The sequence below is a fragment of the Peromyscus eremicus genome, chromosome 12 (genome assembly GCF_949786415.1).
Source record: "Peromyscus eremicus chromosome 12, PerEre_H2_v1, whole genome shotgun sequence".
NCBI classification, from domain to species: Eukaryota; Metazoa; Chordata; class Mammalia; order Rodentia; family Cricetidae; genus Peromyscus; species Peromyscus eremicus.
The window spans coordinates 72011826-72033177 of NC_081428.1; the positions used below are offsets into that span (position 1 = coordinate 72011826).

At 44.7% G+C, this 21352-nt stretch overlaps 1 protein-coding gene across 1 annotated transcript in view; it reads left to right on the plus strand.

The window, feature by feature from the left end:
* The window catches only part of Igf2bp2 (insulin like growth factor 2 mRNA binding protein 2), a 119218-nt gene that overhangs the window by 78553 nt on the left and 19313 nt on the right, over nucleotides 1–21352 (plus strand). The window contains exons 3-10 of the mRNA XM_059277365.1: nucleotides 3490–3538; nucleotides 5510–5561; nucleotides 9990–10053; nucleotides 12039–12311; nucleotides 13915–14049; nucleotides 17511–17633; nucleotides 18716–18851; nucleotides 21197–21325. Coding sequence (XP_059133348.1) covers nucleotides 3490–3538; nucleotides 5510–5561; nucleotides 9990–10053; nucleotides 12039–12311; nucleotides 13915–14049; nucleotides 17511–17633; nucleotides 18716–18851; nucleotides 21197–21325 — 961 coding nt within the window. The remainder of the gene's footprint in view (nucleotides 1–3489; nucleotides 3539–5509; nucleotides 5562–9989; nucleotides 10054–12038; nucleotides 12312–13914; nucleotides 14050–17510; nucleotides 17634–18715; nucleotides 18852–21196; nucleotides 21326–21352) is intronic.

Below are 21352 nucleotides of genomic sequence, written 5' to 3' on the forward strand. Positions count from 1 at the left end.
ATCAGGTCAGCTTTCTGCTCACCTGAAATGCAGCCTTCACATGGAAGTATCTGTTGCAAGAAGCGCTGTCGTTTGAGGGCTGAACGTTAGGATATGGGATGAGCTACCCGCAGTTTCTCTGATCTTGCACTTGAACAGATGATTTGTCAAATAAACTGACGCTCTGCAGTAATAGAGCAAGAGATGTGAGTGTTGGCTGATGCAATCCTGTTCCCTCTTTACTTAGCAAGTTCTGGTATACTTTTAATAACTAAATCTTACACATTGATTAAAATGACAGTTATGTGGATTATACCCTGCTTATCAAAGACTTAACAGTTAATAACATCCACATGTAAGCAAATGCATAACCATATTTGTCTTTTAGGGTCTGGGCTACATCAGAACTTTCATGATTACCTGTGACTTTCATGATTTCGGTTTAACAGCTGAGTAGTAGTCCGTTGTGTAAATAAATGTACCACATTTTCTTTCTCCATCTGTTGATGGGGATCTAGGCTGATTCCAGTTTTCTGGCTAGGATGAATAGAGCAGCAATGAGCATGGTTGAGAAAGTGTCTGTAGTAGAATGGATAGTCCTTTGGGTATATGTCCATGAGTGGTATAACTGTATCTTGAGGTAGGTCTATTCCCGCTTCCTGAGGAATTGCCATACTGATTTCCATTGCGGGTGTACAAGTTTACATTCCCGCCATATAACCATGGAGTTCAGGTATAGAGTAAGGGACTGGTGGAGAAGGAAGAATCTCCCTAGGGAAGAAAAATACAGTAGATAGTTATGGGTGGGTGAGAAGAGGCTGGGGGATGCTGTGTGATCGTGGGCTGGAACAGGAGGATCAAACCAGAAGAGAGGAAAAGAAGGGGGCCATGGGGGAGGAGTATGGGGAGGGACCACTAAACTAAGAGTCATTTGAGGGTTCATATGGAAATCTAATAAAGTAAAAGGCCCCCCCCCCCCCCCCCTCTCTCTGATGGTTTCCCTATGTAATCCTGACTGTCCTGTAACTCTGTAGATCCGCCTGCCTCTGCCTCTGGAATGCTGGGATTAAAGTCGTGTGCCACCACCACCCAGCAAGTAAAAGCTTCTTAAAATATGTACATATGTGAAAGAAATCTAAATGGAATAAAGGGTCCTGCTAAACATCTCTTGTCACTCAACAAAACCTCCAGTGCAGGAAATGGGTAACTTTTAATCAAGGTGTTGGCCAAAGGGGTCCCATGGAAACCCCTAAACAACCCAAGCCATTGGTGGCTCCCCACAAACGGATGCTAAGGCCGTATTGCTGAAGACAGCCCCTGCATAACTCACGGAACACGAAGAAGTCGGGCTGATGCCTACATAGAACCTTCACCTGCCTGACTAGTATTCATGGTGCCGGACGGCACTCTGCATGCTCCCGAAGGAGAAAGGCAAACGGACCCAGCTACAAGCTCTTCTGTCTTCTGTGGCGGCCTGCCTGCCACACACACTGGTGCAGTAGTGGTACAAAGCTTGTGGGAGTAGCCAGCCACTTCTCGATTAGATTTCGGGCCCACTCTGTGAGATGGAACCCCAGCCCTACACTGCCTGGGTGGCCAAGGCATGGAGACTGCATAGGCCGTGGACCTAGGAGAAAACCAAACACTACTGTTCTGCTGAAGGGAGGAAGTAATAAAATGGCTCGGAGCGGCATTCTGCTGTATTCATAGATCAGTGCCTTGCTCGGCCATCATCAGTGAGTTGTTTCCTGCACGTATGCATGTGTATAGACCTCCTCTTCAGTGCTCTGGATTGCCGAGCTGTGTTTCTAGCCCCGTCTTACTTGTTTTAAAAAAAAAAGATCAACAATTAAAACTCTTATAGTAGCTGAGGGGCTGAGAAAGGAGAATCTATCTCCACAAGTTCAAGGCCATCCTTGGCTACATAGTAGATACAAGCCAGCCATAATAACAGCCTGTATGTTATGGTCTGCGTCCGGGGGTGCTGGTGATGTGGTTCAGTGGCTGAGAGCATGAACTGCTCCTGTAAGAGGATCGAGTTCCGTTCCTAGCACCCTTGGTGGTTGGCTCACAACCACCTGTAACTCCAGTTCTAGGGGGTCTGATTCTGGCCTTCATGGGCACCCACACATAGTGCACACATACCCCCATATACACATATACATAAAAATAATTTACAAAACCAGGATCAACTTAATTAGTAACTGGTTTTCTGTAATGATGTGCCTTGGAAAGTTCCCTGCAAGGGTATGTGTGTATATACCTACTCCAGTTTTAACAGCTGTCTGTTATAACTCTGTGCTTATTTATATATAACCCAGGCTGGCTTTGAACTTATGATCCTTCTGTCTTATGATTGTTAGTATAACAACTTAGATTGCCATGCCTGGCTTATTTTCTGTGTAATTTTAATTACATTTTCTATGTAATTGTTTACATAAAAAAAAAAAACAAAACAAAACAGAAGAGCTGGGCGGCACATACCTTTAATCCCAGCACTCGGAGGGCAGAGGCAGGAGGATCTGTATGAGTTTGAGGTCAGAGCAAGATCCAGGACAGCCAGGGCTACATATAGAGAGACCCTGTCTTGAAAAACAAAAACGAACACAGAAGAAGATATCTAAATCATTTAGAGCCATCAGACTTTCAGGATGTCTTAAGAAAGGCCTCTGAGTTTAAAAAGAAAGAGACGAGGGGGAGGGGGGAGGGGAGAGGGGAGAGGAGGGGGAGAGGAGAGGGGAGAGAGGGAGGAGTTTAAATACTCATGATAAGGAAAGTGGCTAGAGGAAATAAATGCCAGACATTCATGGGGTAGGAAACAGACAAGGAAGCTTTCTAAGAGGAAGATTGTCAGTGTGTTACTATCAGGTGAAAAAACAAGGTACAGACTGTGGAGAACGTACCAGTGCTTCTATAAGAGACGTAAGTCTGTATTTACATGAAACTGAAGATATACAGAAACAAGTTGCTTCCAGCGAGGAGCGGGAGATGGGAAATTTTTATGATGTTTTAATTTTGAACTGCAAATAAATTACTTTCTGGAAATGAAATTTGACATGAAACAAAATCTGATTTTGTTTAAGCTCATAGCATTTGTGACCTTACCCATTATGTTTGAACCTAGGGATAGGATCATTTGCAAGCATGTGTGTGTGTGTATATATATATATATATATATATATTTTAAGCATGTATATTTTGAGAGAATAATCATAGAAACAATATATGGTGGTTTATCTTCTGACTTCTTTAGTAGGAAATTGGAAATGTAAATCTGTATTTAAATTGTAGTTTCTTTAACTTGTTGCAATTTGTGGATTTATTTTTCCTCCCAAGGTAATTGGAAACCTTAAAACCCGGAGCATACTATCCACTGTAGGAATGTTCTGCGGGGGGTTTGGTACATATAGTTGGACAGTGAACTTGATTTATAATCTTCTGTCTGATTTTGTTATTTGCTGAAGTTGGAGTGTATGGAGAAAATGTTCTAGACTGCTCTTGTCTTTACAGGAGCAGAAAAATCCAGATTCGAAACATCCCGCCTCACCTGCAGTGGGAGGTAAGCCGGGACACCAGACACTTCCTTGGCTTAGCTTCCTTTTACTTTAGGACTCAGAGACCTTGAGACTTGTTCCCTACACCTTTGGGTCCTGTCCTTCCTTTCCAGTGCTGGGGCGTACAGCGTGATTTAGAGGTTGTTTCTCCCTCTCCAGTGAAGTGCACTCTGGCCTCTCACAGTCTTCTCCCTCAGGTACCACACCACAAACACCAGCACACCAGCCAGGAGACAAAAGTGTGCACCTCTAGCCGGGTGGTGGTGGCGCACGCCTTTAATCCCAGCACTCGAGAGGCAGAGGCAGGCGGATCTCTGTGAGTTTGAGGCCAGCCTGGTCTACAGAGCGAGATCCAGGAAAGGCACAAAGCTACACAGAGAAACCCTGTCTCGAAAAAACCAGAAAAAAAAAACCAAAAAAAAAAAAAAAAAAAAAAGTGTGCACCTCTTCGTGATTCTTATCGTATGAGCTGATGAAAGATTTTTGTTGTTTCACATTCTGATTGGCTGAGGCCCCGGGAAACCTATGGAAACAAAGTTGTTTGTCAGAGTAGATTTTTTTGTTTGTTTGTTTTTGTTTTGAGTTAGTTGCTATGAGTAACCATTAAAGATACATCTGCAGAGCACTCCAAGCTCTAAGATTGCTATCTTAATATAAAATACAGTAGGACGCAAGGAGTGGCCCCACTGTTAGGAACAAACTGCCCTAACCCACAGGATACCAGACCAGCCTCAACAAAAGCTGTTTTATCTTTGTCTTTAAAAGGGGAAGAGGAAACAGGACGAGGCCAAAGAGCTGCCTTTGCAGGGGACCCAAGTTCAATTTCCAATAGTCAAATTGAGTGGCTTACCTATGACCCCAGATCCAATACCTCTGGCCTCTTCAGGCACCCCTCTCTCTCTCTCTCTCTCTCTCTCTCTCTCTCTCTCTCTCTCTCTCTCTCTCTCTCTCTCTCACACACACACACACACACACACACACACACACACACACACACACACACACAATAGCCAGGCATTGTGGTGTATAGTGGTGTGTGACTTTAATTCTAGTGCTTAGGAGACTGAGGTAGGCTGATCTCTTGAGTTTGAGGCTAGCCTGGTCTATGTAGGGATTTCCAAGACGGCCAGACCCTATCTCAAAAATAAATCTTAAAAAAAAAAAAAAAAAAAGAGCAAACTTTGCCAGGCGGTGGTGGTGCACGCCTTTAATCCCAGTACTCGGGAGGCAGAGGCAGGCAGATCTTTGTGAGTTTGAGGCTAGCCTGGTCTGCAGAGTTAGTTCCAGGAAAGGCTCCAAAGTTACATAGAGAAACTTGTCTCAGAACAAAACAAAACAAAGCAAAAGAACAAATTTTTTAAAAGATTCATTATTTTTATGTGTATGTATGTGTGTCTGTGTGGGTCTTTGTACACCACATGTGTTCAGTAGCACATGAGGCCAGAAGAAGTCATTTGATCCCCCGGAACTGGAGTTACAGGTGGTTATAAGTTGCCATGTGGGTGCTGGGAACGAACTCAGATCCTCTGAAAGAGCAATGCACACTCTTTACTGTGATCTCTTCATCCTCAAGAACAATTTTTTTACTATGGAAAATCTGAAGTCTACACAGTCTATTACTTGAATAAATAAGGAGGTCCCTTGAGGAAAGCCAAAGGAAGAATTGTTAAATCCCCTAAAGAAAAATGAGCTCTGTCATCTAGTCTGCTTTTCATTTCAACAGCATGGTTTTGAGTCATCAGATGAGTATAACTGTTCGGTTACCAGACTCCAGAATTGTGTGGTGTCATCTTATTGAATAGGCTGTTGGGAAGCAATCGGCAAAAAGTCCTGAATTCTTAGATGTGTAGAGTTCTTATGGGAGACCTGAAATGCCAACTTATTTACACTATTCCTATGTCTCTGTTTTAAAATGTTTCACTTGTGGAGGCAAATCAGTGTCTTTTTTGTGATCTTTTCTTCCTGTTCCTTTACAGGTATTGGATGGACTCTTGGCTGAGTGTGGCACAGTGGAGAATGTGGAACAAGGTAATGAGTGAGGAGGTTAGCTCACTGAATGTTGGAGAGGACACTGTATTTCTTACAGGTTGGGGTCATCAGGGAGAAGTAGTAAGCCCCAACGCCTTTGACATGTTCTTCCGCTAGCGTCTGTTTGTACACCTGCCTGTCAGAGGCATCTGTGTCTGTCATCTCTGTATATCTATATAGTTCAGTTCAAGGAATATTCTTTCAGGGTGTCTTTGTGTAGCCCTGGTTGATCTGGCACTCAATATATAGACCAGGCTGGCCTTAAACTCATATAGAGACCCGCCTGCCTCTGCCTCCAAGTGCTGGGATTGGAGGTATGGCCACCTCACCTAGCATTCAGGCTTCTTAACACCTGCAGTGAGCATAAGCTCTGAATAAACATAGTTCGGATGGGGCAAGCTTAATTCATCTGAGAATAGTTAACACTGCTGTTACTTAACTAACTTCAGCTCACTAGGAGGTGAGGACACAACCTAACATCTGTTTACTATGAGGTAGATTTTCCCTGCCAAGAGTCTTGAGACACTTATGAAAATGTAGGTTCCTAGGGTTCATCACAAATCTGCGGACACTCAGGGTGTGTTGCTGGATTTTAACAGCTCCCTTGCAGGGAGGGATCGAGAAGGCACAGCATCAACGAAACAGACACCGGGAGTCAGTTGAAGTCAAACAGCAGACTCATTTATTCAATAACAGGGAAGGCCTTATATACCCTCCTCCCAGCACCCACGCTGTGTCCCAACCTGGTAGCATTGCATGGTCCTCCCTCATTGGCTGGGCACGATCAGGAACTCTGACAGCACCTGTTGCTAGACCCTCAGGCAGACTCCAGGTTGGCTCCAGACATATGTTATGTCTCATGCCTTGGCAACCGGTTTGAGCCCATTTCCTTGACCATGTGGGCCTGCCCTACTACAGGGGTGGAGGAAGTGGCTCATGGTTGAATCAAGAATCTCTGAGTGGTTTTGTGTGCACTCAGAACTGAGGCCCACCATCATAGGAACAGCACTGCATATGTCCAGGAAATACTTCCTTCTCTCCTGCTACTTGTTTTTATTGGCTAAGGACTGAAGCACTGATTTTTAAGGGGAACCTGTAGCTAGAGTTTTCCTTTCTGGCCCACAGTCAGGGCAAATCTCTTTCACCTGCCAGTCCCACAGCCTCTCAGACCCGACCAAGTAAACACAGAGACTTATGTTGCTTTCAAACTGTATGGCCGTGGCAGGCTTCTTGCTAACTGTTCTTATAGCTTAAATTAATCCATTTCCTTTAATCTATACCTTGCCACATAGCTCGTGGCTTACCGGCATCTTCACAAGCTGTTCCTCATCGTGGTGGCTGGCAGTGTCTCTCTGACTCAGCCTTCCACTTCCCAGCTTTATTCTCCTCCTTGCCCCACCTATACTTCCTGCCTAGCCAACGGCCAATCAGTGTTTTATTGATTAATTAGCAACACATTTGCCATACATCCCACAGCAGGAACCAAAAGGGCACCTGAAGCTGATGTCCTGCATAGCTCTGTAGGAGTCTTGGAAAGGTGGATCCCAGGACGCTGACAATGAAGACACCAAAGTATGGTAAAGGTGGTGTTTACATTGGCCCTGATTGCCCCCTGCCTGTGAACCCTTGGACAGTCGCTCAGCCTTACCAACTGAACCGCACTGATTCTGTTTCCACTTACGTAAAGTAAGTGTGATTTCTACCCTTCCTATAGCACTGAATGGTCACATCACTCAGTGGAAACCTGTTGATGTATTTTGTAGACAAGTGTAAAGGATCACAAAGTCCTTACGGAAAGATCATATAGAATCCGATTTCTCACAGATGGTCCAGTCTGTCAGTGTACTAAGCATACTCATTTTGAAGCAGCAATTATGTGGGTGTGCTCCCCTCCACGGTTATTAAGAACATTTCTCTGTTTCTCATAACTGCTTACCCATGCTCAGAGTTGAAAGAAAAGCACTCAGAAGGAAAAATGTTTTCTATGAATTCTGTTCTCAGTTTTCACTTCCTTGTCGTTGAAAGGAAGACATTCTAGTAGCAGGTGTGAACTTGGGAAAAAAAATTGCAAAAACAAAGTGCTGGTCTGGGTGTGGTGGCCCATACCTGAAATCCCAGTTTTGGAGAGATGGAGACAGATTAGCAGCTATAACCATGAAATCGATTCAGGATGGTGCTACCTGAGAAGGAGATGTGCAAGGGCCCTGGGGCAGCAGGCAGGTCTTCAGCACCTGTGCACTGGAGACTGCCCAACTTCCAGCACCTTGAGGCATAGAGCAAGCTACTGAGCTGCTCTTTTGTCGTGTTTCTTGGGTGATTTTGATCCAGTAGAGCCTGTCAGTAAAGTCTTAGGAACATGGCTTTCATGAGCAATGAAATAAATTATTTAAATGGAGCTCAGTTTCCTCTAGAATTAAGGACCACGTGACTTTCAGAAGACAGATATCTTTGAAGGGCAGAGACTATTAGTGAAAGGCGAGAGCAAAATTTCAGGATCCACGATTCCTAGAGGATGCCTTTTCTGGGAGTCTGCACCTGCAGCCTTCTCTGTCGGTCTAGAAAGCTGCAGACTGGAAGCCTCTGACAACACTGAGTGAGGACAGTGATATACCCCCGCTTTGCACTGTGGGCATCTGTGAGTAAGAATCATTAGGAGCAGCCTGAGTGCACCAGGGCAGAGGCCAGGGCTGGGATCAGTGCCAGTAGTTACTGCTGACTGTACACCTCCCACCTGTTCCCCAACATCCCCCCACCAAGTCTGAAGCTGCTTTGAAATTACTGGGCAGCTGGGCGGTGGTGGCGCATGCCTTTAATCCCAGCACTCGGGAGGCAGAGCCAGGCAGATCTCTGTGAGTTTGAGGCCAGCCTGGGCTACCAAGCGAGTTCCAGGAAAGGCGCAAAACTGCACAGAGAAACACTGTCTCGAAACCACCCCCCCTCCAAAAAAAAAATTACTGGGCAAAATACATTTTTATCCTAGAGTCTATAATGTTTGGGGGATGCCAGATTCCTTTGAGAATCTCAGAGTCACATTTCTTCACATTTTAATAATGTTACAACAGGGATGGTCCTAGAACTCCTGAAGTTTAAGAAGGAATATTGCTACTTTGAAAGGGAGCTTTAGTGTGACTTTGCAGAATTTTTTTAAAAATGCTATTGACTTTAAATTCCACAATGTCATGTTTTGAAGAGAGGATCTGATTTAGTCATTCTTGGTTTTTGTGTAAACATACTTTTCATTTAGGTTTTCTGGGTTAAAGCAAGCTTCATCAATCATGCCCTTTGAATGAATATATGTGTGTGTGTGTGTGTGTGTGTGTGTGTGTTTGTGTTTGTGCGTGTGTCTGTCTGTCTGTCTGTGTCTGCATGTCTGTGTCTGTTTAGAGATAGGGACTTGCTGTGTAGCCCAGGCTTCCTGTCCTGCCTCAGTCTCCCGTTGTTATCATGGATGGATGGATGGGTGGATGGATGGATAGATGGGTGGAACACACACACACACACACACACACACACACACACACTCACACACACATTGCATGCCACAGATATATATGGTTGACTTTCCTTACTATTGTGTGTAAATATATGGTGGATATCTTAACTAGGAGGCTCAAGCCCAGCCATTTCTGGGAGTCAGAGTCCACAGGCTGCAGATAGGAAACTTTAACAGTCTGTGTGTTTTAAATTAACAATTAAAATTCATAATAAATAGATCCAGAAGTTTGAAAATAGTGAAGCACGAAGAACCATGGTGATTTTCTTCTTCTTTATTTTCTTTTGTCATGTTCGTCCCCTCGTTTTCCCTCTGTAATTTTAGCCTAAAGAAGTAATTCAGAATACAAAGTCCAGCGGTGTCTGCAGTCGAGGTGACTTAGCAGCACTTCAGCATGACAGTCCTGGGGACGGCACGTCCCCAAACACCTCATGAAGCAGCTCATGACCTATTTGCTTTTGTGCGCATATTGAAAGTGAAAATACATAAATATACAGAGATCGTTCACTTACTCGGAAGTACTTATAAAATAAGTAAAATTCCGGCTGGAGTGATGGGTCAGTGGTTAAGGGCACTGGCTGTCCTTCCAGATGGTCCTGATTCAATTCCCAGCAACCGTGTGGTGACTCACAACCATCCGTCGTGAGATCTGGCGCCCTATTCTGGCCTGCAGGCAAACACGCAGGCACAACACGGTATATGTAATCAATAAATAAATCTTTAAAAAAAGATAAGTGAAAATCAGGACAACGTTTTATAGGTGCAACTGATTACAGAGTGCGGTATACATTTGATTTACAAATTCTATAATGATAGCAAACAGAGGTGACTCCAGTTAAGGTGATACGATGCGTTTTCCTCTGAAGTTAGCCTTCCCTGGGCCAGAGGGGGATAGCTCTTTTTAAATGATGATGCGATTTCCATTTCTCCCCTAGTCAATACAGATACAGAGACTGCTGTTGTCAACGTGACCTATGCAACCAGAGAGGAAGCAAAGATGTAAGTGGGTCTGGGTTTGCCTCCTTGCAGGTGGACTTGGGCTTGTCTTTGGTTTCCTTTGAGTCCTGCTTCTGGAAACCCTTCCTGAGAGGACAGGTACCAGCCAGTCCACATCCTCTTGGACATGCCAGGACAACTCCAGGGTATCCATGTCTGTGCAACCCCAGGGAGCTCGTACCGGGCTGTTGGGTGATTATACAGGGGACTCCGTGTTGAACAGTGTTGAACTTGGCATCAGCAGAAAGGCCGGAGCCGTGTCAGGAGGGGAGGGATACCAGCGTTGTGATACTGTACCCATGGGCTCACTTTGACAAGCTTCCTGGGGCCTCCTTTACCTGGAGTATGCTTGTTCTCCACCAGAAATGTGCACAGCCTTCTGTCCACACTCATTGAATGGACACTAAAACAGTAGTTTTTAGTGGGTATGATATTTTAAAAAGGATTCACCTCAGCAACAACAGCAGGCTTAACTATCTGGGAGTATTCCACCCATGTGACTGACTTGGACTCTCTACTCAATTCCGTTCATTACTCTGTTGCTTCAATAATGATTAGAGTTTACTACTAAAAGACATGGGATTAAGTTTTTTAAACAATAACAAAAAACTAAGATTTTTTTTTTTTAATCTTTTGGGCTCGAGGTGGGGGGATTATAGCCATGTACTACCATGCCTAGCTAAGAAGTTTCTGTTGGTAGGAGGTCCTTGAAGTGCCTCATAGGCCGGTGAACTTAGAAGTATAACAGGTGGTCGTACTTCCTGGCTGTGTGTAGCCCAGGCTATACCCATTTCAAGGTAATTACCTCACTGCTGTTGCAATTCTCAGCACGTGTGGAGACATAGTGTACCCATTTTCCTACCGACAGGCTCAGGAAGTTAAATAATTGGTCATTGCTAAACGTACGGGCTCATCCGCTGTGAAGTGTGGCCAGGCCATGCCACCTCTGCCCATCCTAGCCATAGCCCACTGCCACTTGGCTAGTATCTACACATTACTCTCTTGACTTCATTGAATTCAGAAGGTTCTGTTTTGTAATGAATTCGCAAACCCTCAGTGTTACCCCGTAGGATGGCTGCAGAAACATGTAAAAGCATTCTCCCATTTCATGTACAATTTTTAAAACACAGAAGTAAATTTTGTTGTTTATAATGGTTATTTTTAGATAATCTGTAACCTTGAGAATTGAGGGCAAAGATTAGATTGCCCAGTGTCCGGCTGGTAACGTTTCAGTATTTACTATTCTATAGCAGATAGGGTGTATCTATACCCTCAATCCTCAAGGTTACAGAGGAAGAGCTGTAACTTCAGAGGTACCCATGATAACGTGATTTTTCAAGAGATTGGGCATAATTTAGAAACTTAAGGGAGGCTCAGTAGCAAAAGTTACAGCGAACCAGGAGAAGGCTGACCTCGTTTTAAAGTTGTGTCAAGTGGAGTGGGCAATGAATTCTATAAAAATATTTGATAATGGAAAATGTTTAGAGTGTTAACTGAGTTTTAAGGATCAGAAATAGAATATCCATTTTTAATACATTTTAGTAAACCATGCATAATAAGGTCAAGGAAACTATCCATTCTATAGCTTCCCTAATTTGTGCTTATGTGTTTCTGAATTTTTCGAATATATTTAAATTTTGTGATATGATTAAAATAATCATGAAGACATTTTACGGATAGAAAGCAATTCTCTTGGACCCATACCTACAGTTTTTGGTGAGAGGAGTTTAGTCTCGGGGGTGGGGGGGGGTTGGGGATGGGGATGCAAACCGCAGAATTGTGCCTGAGTCACCTAGATCTAGATCCGGAGAGAGTTTGTTTAATCGTCGCCTGAGATTCCAGGGGTGAGACGGATTCGTCTCTGTATCCTTGATGCTTGGCACAGGTGCCACATAAATGGCTAGTGAGCGAAGTGAGTCAGCCCTCCCTCCAGACACCTAGTCTTTCCTGTACTCTCTGAAAAGCCTTCCTACCCTGCTGTGTTTCAGAGCCATTGAGAAGCTGAGTGGGCATCAGTTTGAGAACTACTCCTTCAAGATTTCCTACATCCCCGATGAAGAGGTGAGCTCTCCTTCACCCCCTCAGCGAGTCCAGCGTGGGGACCACTCTTCCCGGGAACAAGGCCACAGCCCCGGGAGCTCTTCTCAGGCCAGACAGATTGATTTCCCGCTGCGGATCCTGGTCCCCACCCAGTTTGTTGGTGCCATCATCGGAAAGGAGGGCTTGACCATAAAGAACATCACTAAACAGACCCAGTCCCGGTATGTGCCGCCAGGGCTTCCTTTGCTTCCTTCTGAGGGGTCGCCTGCACCCTGTCTCCACCATGCTCAGAGCACTTGTTGCTATAGTGGAGGGCTTTGTCATATGGAGCAGCTCTTCTCCCGATAGATGGGCTAGACTCACCTCAGGTGGGGGCTATGATGAGTGTTCATGCTGATGACGTAATCATCATTCCCTGAAAGGCTAAGTCCATGAAGAGAAGACTGAGGACCTCCAGGAAGGATGGTCCCTTACGCTGGCATTCTGGGAGCACATCTAGTTCCACAGTGGCTGAGAGGAACTCTGGTCATAGGATGCTCTGGTGTGAGCTCTTACCTTCTACTGAGTCAGCCATTCTTTAGACCGTCTAGGTTGTCTTCTTTAGAAGCTGTGGGTCACTGCTACATCAAACAAGAAAGTATCTGGCTTTGTGTCTGACTTTCTGTATAAGAAGACTGAACTGGAGGTAGCAGTCAGTGGGCAAAATGATTTGTACAGTTGTTGATTTTTATATGTCCGTTAAGACCACAGCACACTGCAATGAAGATGTAGGACTTGAAAACAGTGACGTGTGTTCAGGTTTTTATGAACTAGTTCATCTCTTTGAATATCAGTTGCTTCTGTGAAAAAGGAAGCCACTATGTTTTACCAGGGTCGATGTGAGAATGTCAACAATTGGGCAGACCAAATGAACTGACGTTGCAAAGCACCAGATTGCCAGCAAATTCTCTTACCTGAGCTGGTGTGTCTTATTCCAGTCCTTGAGTGAGTGTTCTGTAACCTGCAGAGGAACCCCCCCTGCAGACACTGATGGGTAAGACCCAGCGTGCATATTCCCTGGAGGGAAATGCTGAAATAAGAAGTTGTAGTCTAGCTGGGTGTGGTGGCACACGCCTTTAATCTCAGCATTATAAAGTAATTTTTATGTCTCTGTTCTGATTGCAAAAATTGTATAAGGTGGCTTACGTTTCAGTGAAGTGACATTAGTTCTCAAAGTGTGGGTCCCAGTTTGAGAAAGAGGCTGAAGACTGGGTTCTTTCTAACAGTGAAGTGAAAGCGGCTGCCATCAGTTACGAGACTCTGAAAGTGGACAGAGCCTGGAAGAAGGCAGACTGCCAACAGAAAGGAAACCAGAACCTTAGGAAGGCAGAGAGGCAGACCTTTGTCCCTCTGTCTCTCCGTCCCTCCGTCCACACTCCGATACATAAAGCTTGCTTGAGTTTGGTGTTGGAATTCGGATTCACACATGGCAGAGGTCAGCACTGCTCTGTTGGGCTGCTCCCTTCTCACATTACTCTTCACTTCTCTAGACATTTGAAGGCTACACAAAATACTTCATTAGCCAAACTGGCTTTAGTACCAGGTTGCCTGGGTGCCTTGGTCCTGCAACACTTCTGTCAGAACAGCCCCCTTCTGACCGGAGCTGCAGAGGACTTATATTTGGTACAAGCCCCCTTGCACACCAGCCCCTCAGAGAGCAGCCTCAGTTGCAGTGTGCTGATAGCATTTCCGCTGTCCTTACTGTGTTGGCCGGGGCTGTGCTTTCTTGCGTCCAAGGCCCTATTGAACATTGCTGTGCTATGGCTCCTGATTCTTTCCCTATAGGGTAGACATCCACAGAAAGGAGAACTCTGGGGCTGCAGAGAAGCCTGTCACCATCCATGCCACCCCAGAAGGGACATCTGAAGCATGCCGCATGATTCTTGAAATTATGCAGAAAGAGGCTGATGAGACCAAACTGTAAGTTCGTGCAGTGCCTAGACCACTCAGTGCTTTAAGATTAAGAAATATGTTAAAAAGCTCCACGAGAACACAGCACACAGAATCAACTGTCTAGGACTAATGGGGGCTCACAGAGATCAGGGAGCCTAAAGGGGTCTGACCTAGGTCCTCTGCATGTATGTTATGACTAAGTAGCTTGGTGTTTTTGTAGGATTCCTAATAGTGGGAGTGGAGGCAGTCCTTGACTCTTCTGCCTACTTATGGACTCTTTTCCTCCTCCTGGGTTGCCTCGTCCAGCCGTGATAGTATATGCATGGTTTTATAGCAGCATATTATGCTGTGTTTGGTTGATGTCCCTGGGAGGCTTGCTCTTTTCTCAGGGAAGGGGGGGGAATCTGGAGGAGAGGGGGAAGTGGGGGAGGGAGAGGAAACGGTGGTTGGAGTGTAATATGTGAGAGAAGAATGAAAAAAAAATGTTAAAAAGCTCTTAAGTGTGTTTTTCAGTAAAGGTAGAGGTGATCATGTTTGTATTACTCAGGGTTCTCTAGAGGAACAGAACTGATAGAATGAATTTATATATACATATATTTATACACATGAACATTATAAATAGAATGTGTATATAATGTAATATAATGTATACACTATATACAACTAGAATATGTATGTTATATATATACACATACAAGACCTTCACATATATGAATTTATGTTCATATAAATGTATATATTCATATACGTGTATATGTGTCTGTATATATTTGTGTGTATATATATATGGATATATATATGGATATATATATATATATATATATATATATATATATAGAGAGAGAGAGAGAGAGAGAGAGAGAGAGAGAGAGAGAGATGGGGAGAAAGGAAATTTATTAGAGTGGCCTACAGGCTGTGGCCTATGTGGTCTAGCTAGTCCAGCAATGGCTGTCCACTAACAAGAAATCCAAGAGTCCAGCACTTGTTCAGTCCATGAGGCTGCATGTCTCAGATGGTCTTCAGTATATGGAATCCCAAAGAGGTACACACTGATGTCAGTGAAGGAATGGACTTGCCAGCAAAAGCAAGAGCTTACTTCTTCCAAGTCCTTTCTACAGGCTGCTGGCAAAAGTTGTGGCCCATATTAAAGGTGGATCTTCCCACTTCATATATTTAAGAAAAATAGCTGGATGGTGGTGATGCACACCTTTGACCCCAACACTCCGGAGGCAGGGGCAGGCATCTCTGAGTTCAAGGCCATTCTAGTCTACAGAGAGTTCCAGGACAACCAGGGCTACACTGAGAAACCCTGTTTCAAAAAAAAAAAAAAAACAAGAAGAGAAAAATCCTTCACAAGTGTACCCAGCAGCTTAGGTTTTACTTAAATTTATCTGTAGTTTTAAAAAGATTATCAGTCTTCAAAATCTATGAGCAGTGGTGGCAGCTTTATAGAGAAACGTTGAATATTAAACTCATTTGGCAAATAATAGCAGATGTGATGTGTGAAATCAAGACTAAAGTGTTCTAAAAAGAGCAACGTTACAAATCTGTTATCACATTTCACCTAACAGTTATCAAGTATTTACTTGCAACTGTTTGAAGCCCCCTAAATGTCATGGCTTAATTTGAGGGAACCCTTCTTTGATCTCAATTATTGAGGCTTTTACAAATAACACCCTCCTTGGTTTTTTTAATTAGTTGTACGCCACTTATAAAATGGCTGCGAGATGGGTGTGTGGATGGGGATTTTAAGGTGTCGTATAGAACCAACATAGAGTTTGAATGTCTGAGTCTTCCTGAGCAGATGCCCTGGGCTGAGCACTGAACTTCGTGTTGGAGCTACAGCTATGAGCAGGAGTAAACACAGCGGTGAGAAATCAGCCTGGTGACTGCACATGAGACTCACCCAAGACTCGGGGGCACAGGGAGTGACTTGAGGGTCCAGAGAGGACAGAGACCAGAGGGGGTGAGGAAAAGGCAAATGATACACGATAAGACACTAAGCTTCCTTTTCGTTCGCCAAGTGTGCTGGATGTGGCTCTGTGCACTGGGGATGGGCAGGGAGCAAGGCAGACAGGCTCCTCTGCCCTCTGAGGGGCGCATCCTGGGACAGCCTCTAACTATATTGTTCATTTGGGTGCCTTGCAATGATGTGCCTCTCAGACACGCTTCCATTCTCAATTAGTAGAAAATACAAGTGGCTTAAGTAGTGAGAAACATATTGTCAAATAACACAAAGACCTAAGTTAGAAAAGCTCTGAGGTCACTGGAACCTTGGGCTCAAAGATCTGGGACGTTTTTCTGCTTTGCTTTCCTTACAGTATCGCAGACCTTGTATCACCACAGGAAGATATCCCAAACTTGAAAGGAAGGCTGTCACGTTGTATGCCTTTTTAAATGTTTTGAAGAATTGTGGTAAAATACATGTAACAATATATTCATTCACACTGTTATAAAATGCATGTCCAGAATTTTCTCAGGTTACCAACCTGAACCTTCCTCTGCCCATTAAACAGCTTCTGACTTTCCAGTCTTGTCTTCCTGTTCTCACCAACTGGATCACTTTAGACCAATGGTTCTCAACCTGTCGGTCACAGCCTCCTGGGGTCAAAGACCCCTTTCACAGTCACATGTCAGGTATCCCGCATGACCAGATATTCATAACAGTAGCAAAATTAGTTATAAAGTAGCAACAAAAATAATTTTATGGGGGCCTAGAGAGATGGCTCAGCAGTTAAGAGCACTGATTGCTCTTCTAGAGGTCATGAGTTCAATTCCCAGCAACCACATGGCAGCTCACAACCGTCTGTAATGAGATCTAGTGCCCTCTTCTGGCCTGCAGGCATACATGCAGGCAAAACACTCATACAACTACACAGAGAAACCCTGTCTCAAAAAGCCAAAAAAAAAAAAAGAAAAGAAAAAAAGAATATAATGGTGGTTGGGGGTCACCACAACATGAGGAACTGCATTAAAGGTTCGCAGCATTAGGAAGGTTGAGAACCACTGCCTTTAATACTTGATATGAGTGGGTCACATGGATCTGTCTTCCTGTGACTGGTTTATCTCAGCCCCCAAGTTCTTCCACATTGTAGCACATAAAATGTCCATCCCCTTATCTGGATTATACTGCTGTGCCTTGACTGTTTCTTGATGATATTGCTGTGAATGTCGATTTGCAAATAGTCATGATTTTGATTTCTTTTTGATATATACCCAGAAGTGGGATTGCTGAATTATATGGGATTCTGTTTTTCAATTTAGTTCCCACTGGCCTGCCTCTGGACCCACTCACTGCCTCCTAGCTACTAGTGAGTAGAAAGTGGAAGTAGAGTTACCACTGTGTGGCTTGTTTCAGTCAGGATTTATTAGCTGAGGTTGGGAAAGAACCTTAAAAAATGGGTTTCTATTCCTAAGAAGTGAAGATAACGACACCCAGAGACAACGTGGTGTCTGTTCTAAGTGGTGAGTCTACTTTCTCTTTTTAGAGCTGAGGAGGTGCCTCTGAAAATCTTGGCCCACAATGGCTTGGTTGGAAGACTGATTGGCAAAGAAGGCAGAAATTTGAAGAAAATTGAACATGACACAGGGACCAAGATCACTATCTCTTCGTAAGCTACACCTTCAGACTACTTATGTTCAGGAGCGACTGACTGAGCCTTCCTAGCCTCTACTTTTCTCCAGAGGGGAAATGCTCAGCCGTGCCATACTCTGAGCAGTAGGAAGCAGGTCCATAGGGTTGGCTCTATAGTCCACCAGAGCACTCACCAGCAAGAGGGGGGCCCTGGGCTCCATCCCTAGCACCATGAAATTTTTAAGATTAAAAAAAAATCTGGGCAGTTCTGTGGCACAAGCTTGTAATCCAGGCTCTTGGGAGAAGAGGCAGCTGAACCAAAAGTCCAAGGCTAGCCTTGGCTGCACAGTGAACTCAAGGAGAGCTTTAGTGAGACCTTTCTGAAAATACAAAGTAAGACTTGGGGCTAGGGATATAGCTCAGAGGTAGAAGGCTTCCCTTGTAGTCAGAATTTTCTGTCCCACCAGCCAGCTCCCAAATAACCTCACAGAAACTTATTAATTATGAAAGCTTGACAGATAGCTTAGGCTTGTTTCTAACTAGCTTTTATAACTTAAATTAACCCATATCTTTTTTTTAAACATTTATTTATTTATTATGTATACAGTGTTCTGTCTGTATGTATGCCTCAGGCCAGAAGAGGACACCACATCTCATTACAGATGGCTGTGAGCCACCATGTGGTTGCTGGGAATTGAACTCAGGACCTCTGGAAGAACAGCCAGTGCTCTTAACTTCTGAGCCATCTCTCCAGTCCTAACCCATATCTTTTAATCTACGTTTTTTTACTTTGTAATGCTCAGGCTGCTTTCTCTCTATCTGGCTGGTGACTCCTCTCTTCTTCCCAGCGTCCTATGTGCCTGAAAATATTGCCTAACTATTGGCCATTCAGCTTTTTAGTAAACAAATCAGAATGACATATCTTCACAGTGTACAAAAAGATTATTCCACAACATTTCCTAGCATCCGTGAAGCCAGGGTTCATAGTACTAGTCACTAGTAAGACTTGCGACTAGATAGCAGGATTCTATGCTACAGTGTTAGGAAAAAATCAGGTCTTTACCAGGATGTGTTTGTGGTCTGGAATTTTATTCTTCCTGTCTTTTCCTCATTGGCCAGCTTGCAGGATTTGAGCATCTATAACCCTGAGAGAACCATCACGGTGAAGGGCGCCATTGATGCATGCGCCAATGCTGAGATAGAGATCATGAAGAAGCTGCGAGAGGCCTTTGAAAACGATATGCTGGTCGTTAATGTAAGTGCCCAGTCCTTCCTTGTCTGCTGGCTTTCTGACAGCAAAGGCAGGACCCGAGCTCTGTAAGGATAGCTGTTCTTCAGCTGAGGAGGAAGTGCCTTGGGCAGATGGGAAGAGCATCCGACTTCCTAGGATTAAAGATGTCTTTAGTCTGGTAAACACAGATCAGCATGAGCCAGTAAAATCATACCTTCCAGACCGTAAAGTGGGGTGATGCTCATGATCACATATATTGAAACAGGAAAGTTTCAAAGCTGGGCTACACACACACACACACACACACACACACATGCGCAAAGTAATGTGGGTCAATAGGGCTGGATGCTGTGATACGAGAATAAAAATTACGGGGCCAGGAAAGTGGGTTCCCCGTTTTCTAAACTTTGTATAATATTGTTGTGTCCTCTTTCTCTTTAAAATCCCAAGAATATATTCTTTAGCCAGGCCTGGTGACACACGCCTTTAATCTCAGAACTGGAGAGACAGAGGCAGGTGGATGTCTGTGAGTTCGAGGCCAGCGTGGTCTACATAATGAGTTCCAAGCCAGCTGGGGGTGCAGAGTGAATCCCTATCTCCTTTATATATTTAAGTAGACTGGGCTGGAGTTTTACCTCTATGGTAATATGTGTGTAGCATATGTAAGGCCTGGGGTTAATTATTCATGGTTAAAACAGATGGCATCATAGGGTAAAGAAACCTTGTCTAGTCTGGACTGTTTTGGGGGGAAAGTCTATCTGAAGCAGGCATTTCAGAGTGGCCTGTGGGAGGAAGGGAGGGGCTAACTCCTGATTGGCATCTCTTGCTAGCTGGTTGGCGCTTGTAGTTGGCCTAGTACATGCTGTCACCCACTTGAGCACTCTCTAGCACATTCTTCCTGTTCCTTAATTCTCACCTTATTAATTGTTTAAAATTATTTCCCCATCAGCAAAGTCCAGGCTCATCTCAGAAGAGTGAAATCTTCCATTTTTCACTATAATCTTCTGAGACCAGAAAGGGTCCTCTGATCAGCCGTCATGGGCCACAATTCAGCCTCTACAGTTATCAACCTTACTGACCTCGGGGCTTCATTTGACCCTTCATCTACCTCCCATCCCACCCACTCACATTTCACAGAGGAGTAAACACTGACACAGCGATCTGTGTTGCAGCCCCACCTCCCTCTCAGCAACACTGCACAGTTCTTCCTCAGGTCAGCGTCCCATCCCCCACCTCTGCAGCCCCACGTGATGACACAGTAATTGTGGGCCAGGATGGGCAGGCAGAGCATCCTGAGTGAGCAACTTTGTGGCATTTTCATCTGGCCATCTCATTCTCTTGGGGACTCCTATCTTTGCTAAACATCTCTTTCCGTGAACACCTGGATATGCTCAAAGGGGTATAGGTACCCTACACATCGCCATTTCAGCGCCTGTCCCTTAGATACCTGTGCCAAGTCCATGCTCTGTGAGAGAAATCACATAATCACCAAGTCTTAACATACAACGTGAGGCGATGGTGAAGGATCCAGGCTTGCTGTTCTGCATTCTTACAAAAGGGACATTTTTCTAGACTGACTTCACCCACAGAGAAACAAACAGAAACTCTTAGAAGACTGCTTCATGTTCAGGAAGCTAAGGACTGGGCCAGGCTGGGTACAGGCCAGCATAGGGACTGCATTTCTCCGCCTCCAGCCCTGGTGAGGATGCTAGGTGGAAATGTGAAATAAGTAATGAGATCTTGAAGGTTCTGACCTGTCCTTGGGTGATTAGAAAAGACTGGTGTTTGTTCTCATTCAGCAAATGTTAATATTGAGTACTGTGTGTCAGATATTGAATACAGCTCTAAGTAAAATGGCCACTGATCCCAGGAAGTGAGGCAGGAGCGAGACACTGAGCCCGTGATTCTGTCTTGTATCTTTGAGGGAATAGGAGTGTTAGGAGAGCCTAGAAAAGGCCATGTCAACTGGGAGGGGGTCGGGGAGACCTGGACAGGGGAGCAAGAAGGACAAATAACAGGGCACCGGAGTCCAGAGGTGAAAGGGCACAGGGTATGGAGGGAGCAGGATTTGGTGGGGTAGCGGCCGGGGCTCAGCAGGAAAGCAGCTAGTGAAGACATACGTGGTTGATCACAGTCAGATATGTAGCTACACCCAAGGGGGACAGGGAAGCTTTAAAGAATGTCCGAGTTAGGTTGAGAGGTTGAGATTTGTTGTCCACGCCCAGTACAAGGTGAGGAAGTCCAGGTACCAGGGCGGGACAGACTGGGAAACACTGGTGCTGTGCAGACAGGAGGTAGAGACTGGCTACGGCACGCCTGGCCTCTCTGGGCTTCTCTCCCTCATCTTTTTTCTTCGTTTCTGTTCCCAGCAACAAGCCAATCTAATCCCAGGGTTGAACCTCAGTGCACTTGGCATCTTTTCAACAGGACTGTCCGTGCTTCCTCCACCAGCAGGGCCCCGTGGGGTCCCCCCCAGTGCCCCCTACCACCCTTTCGCTGTAAGTAGCTCGGTGTCCCGAGGCTCT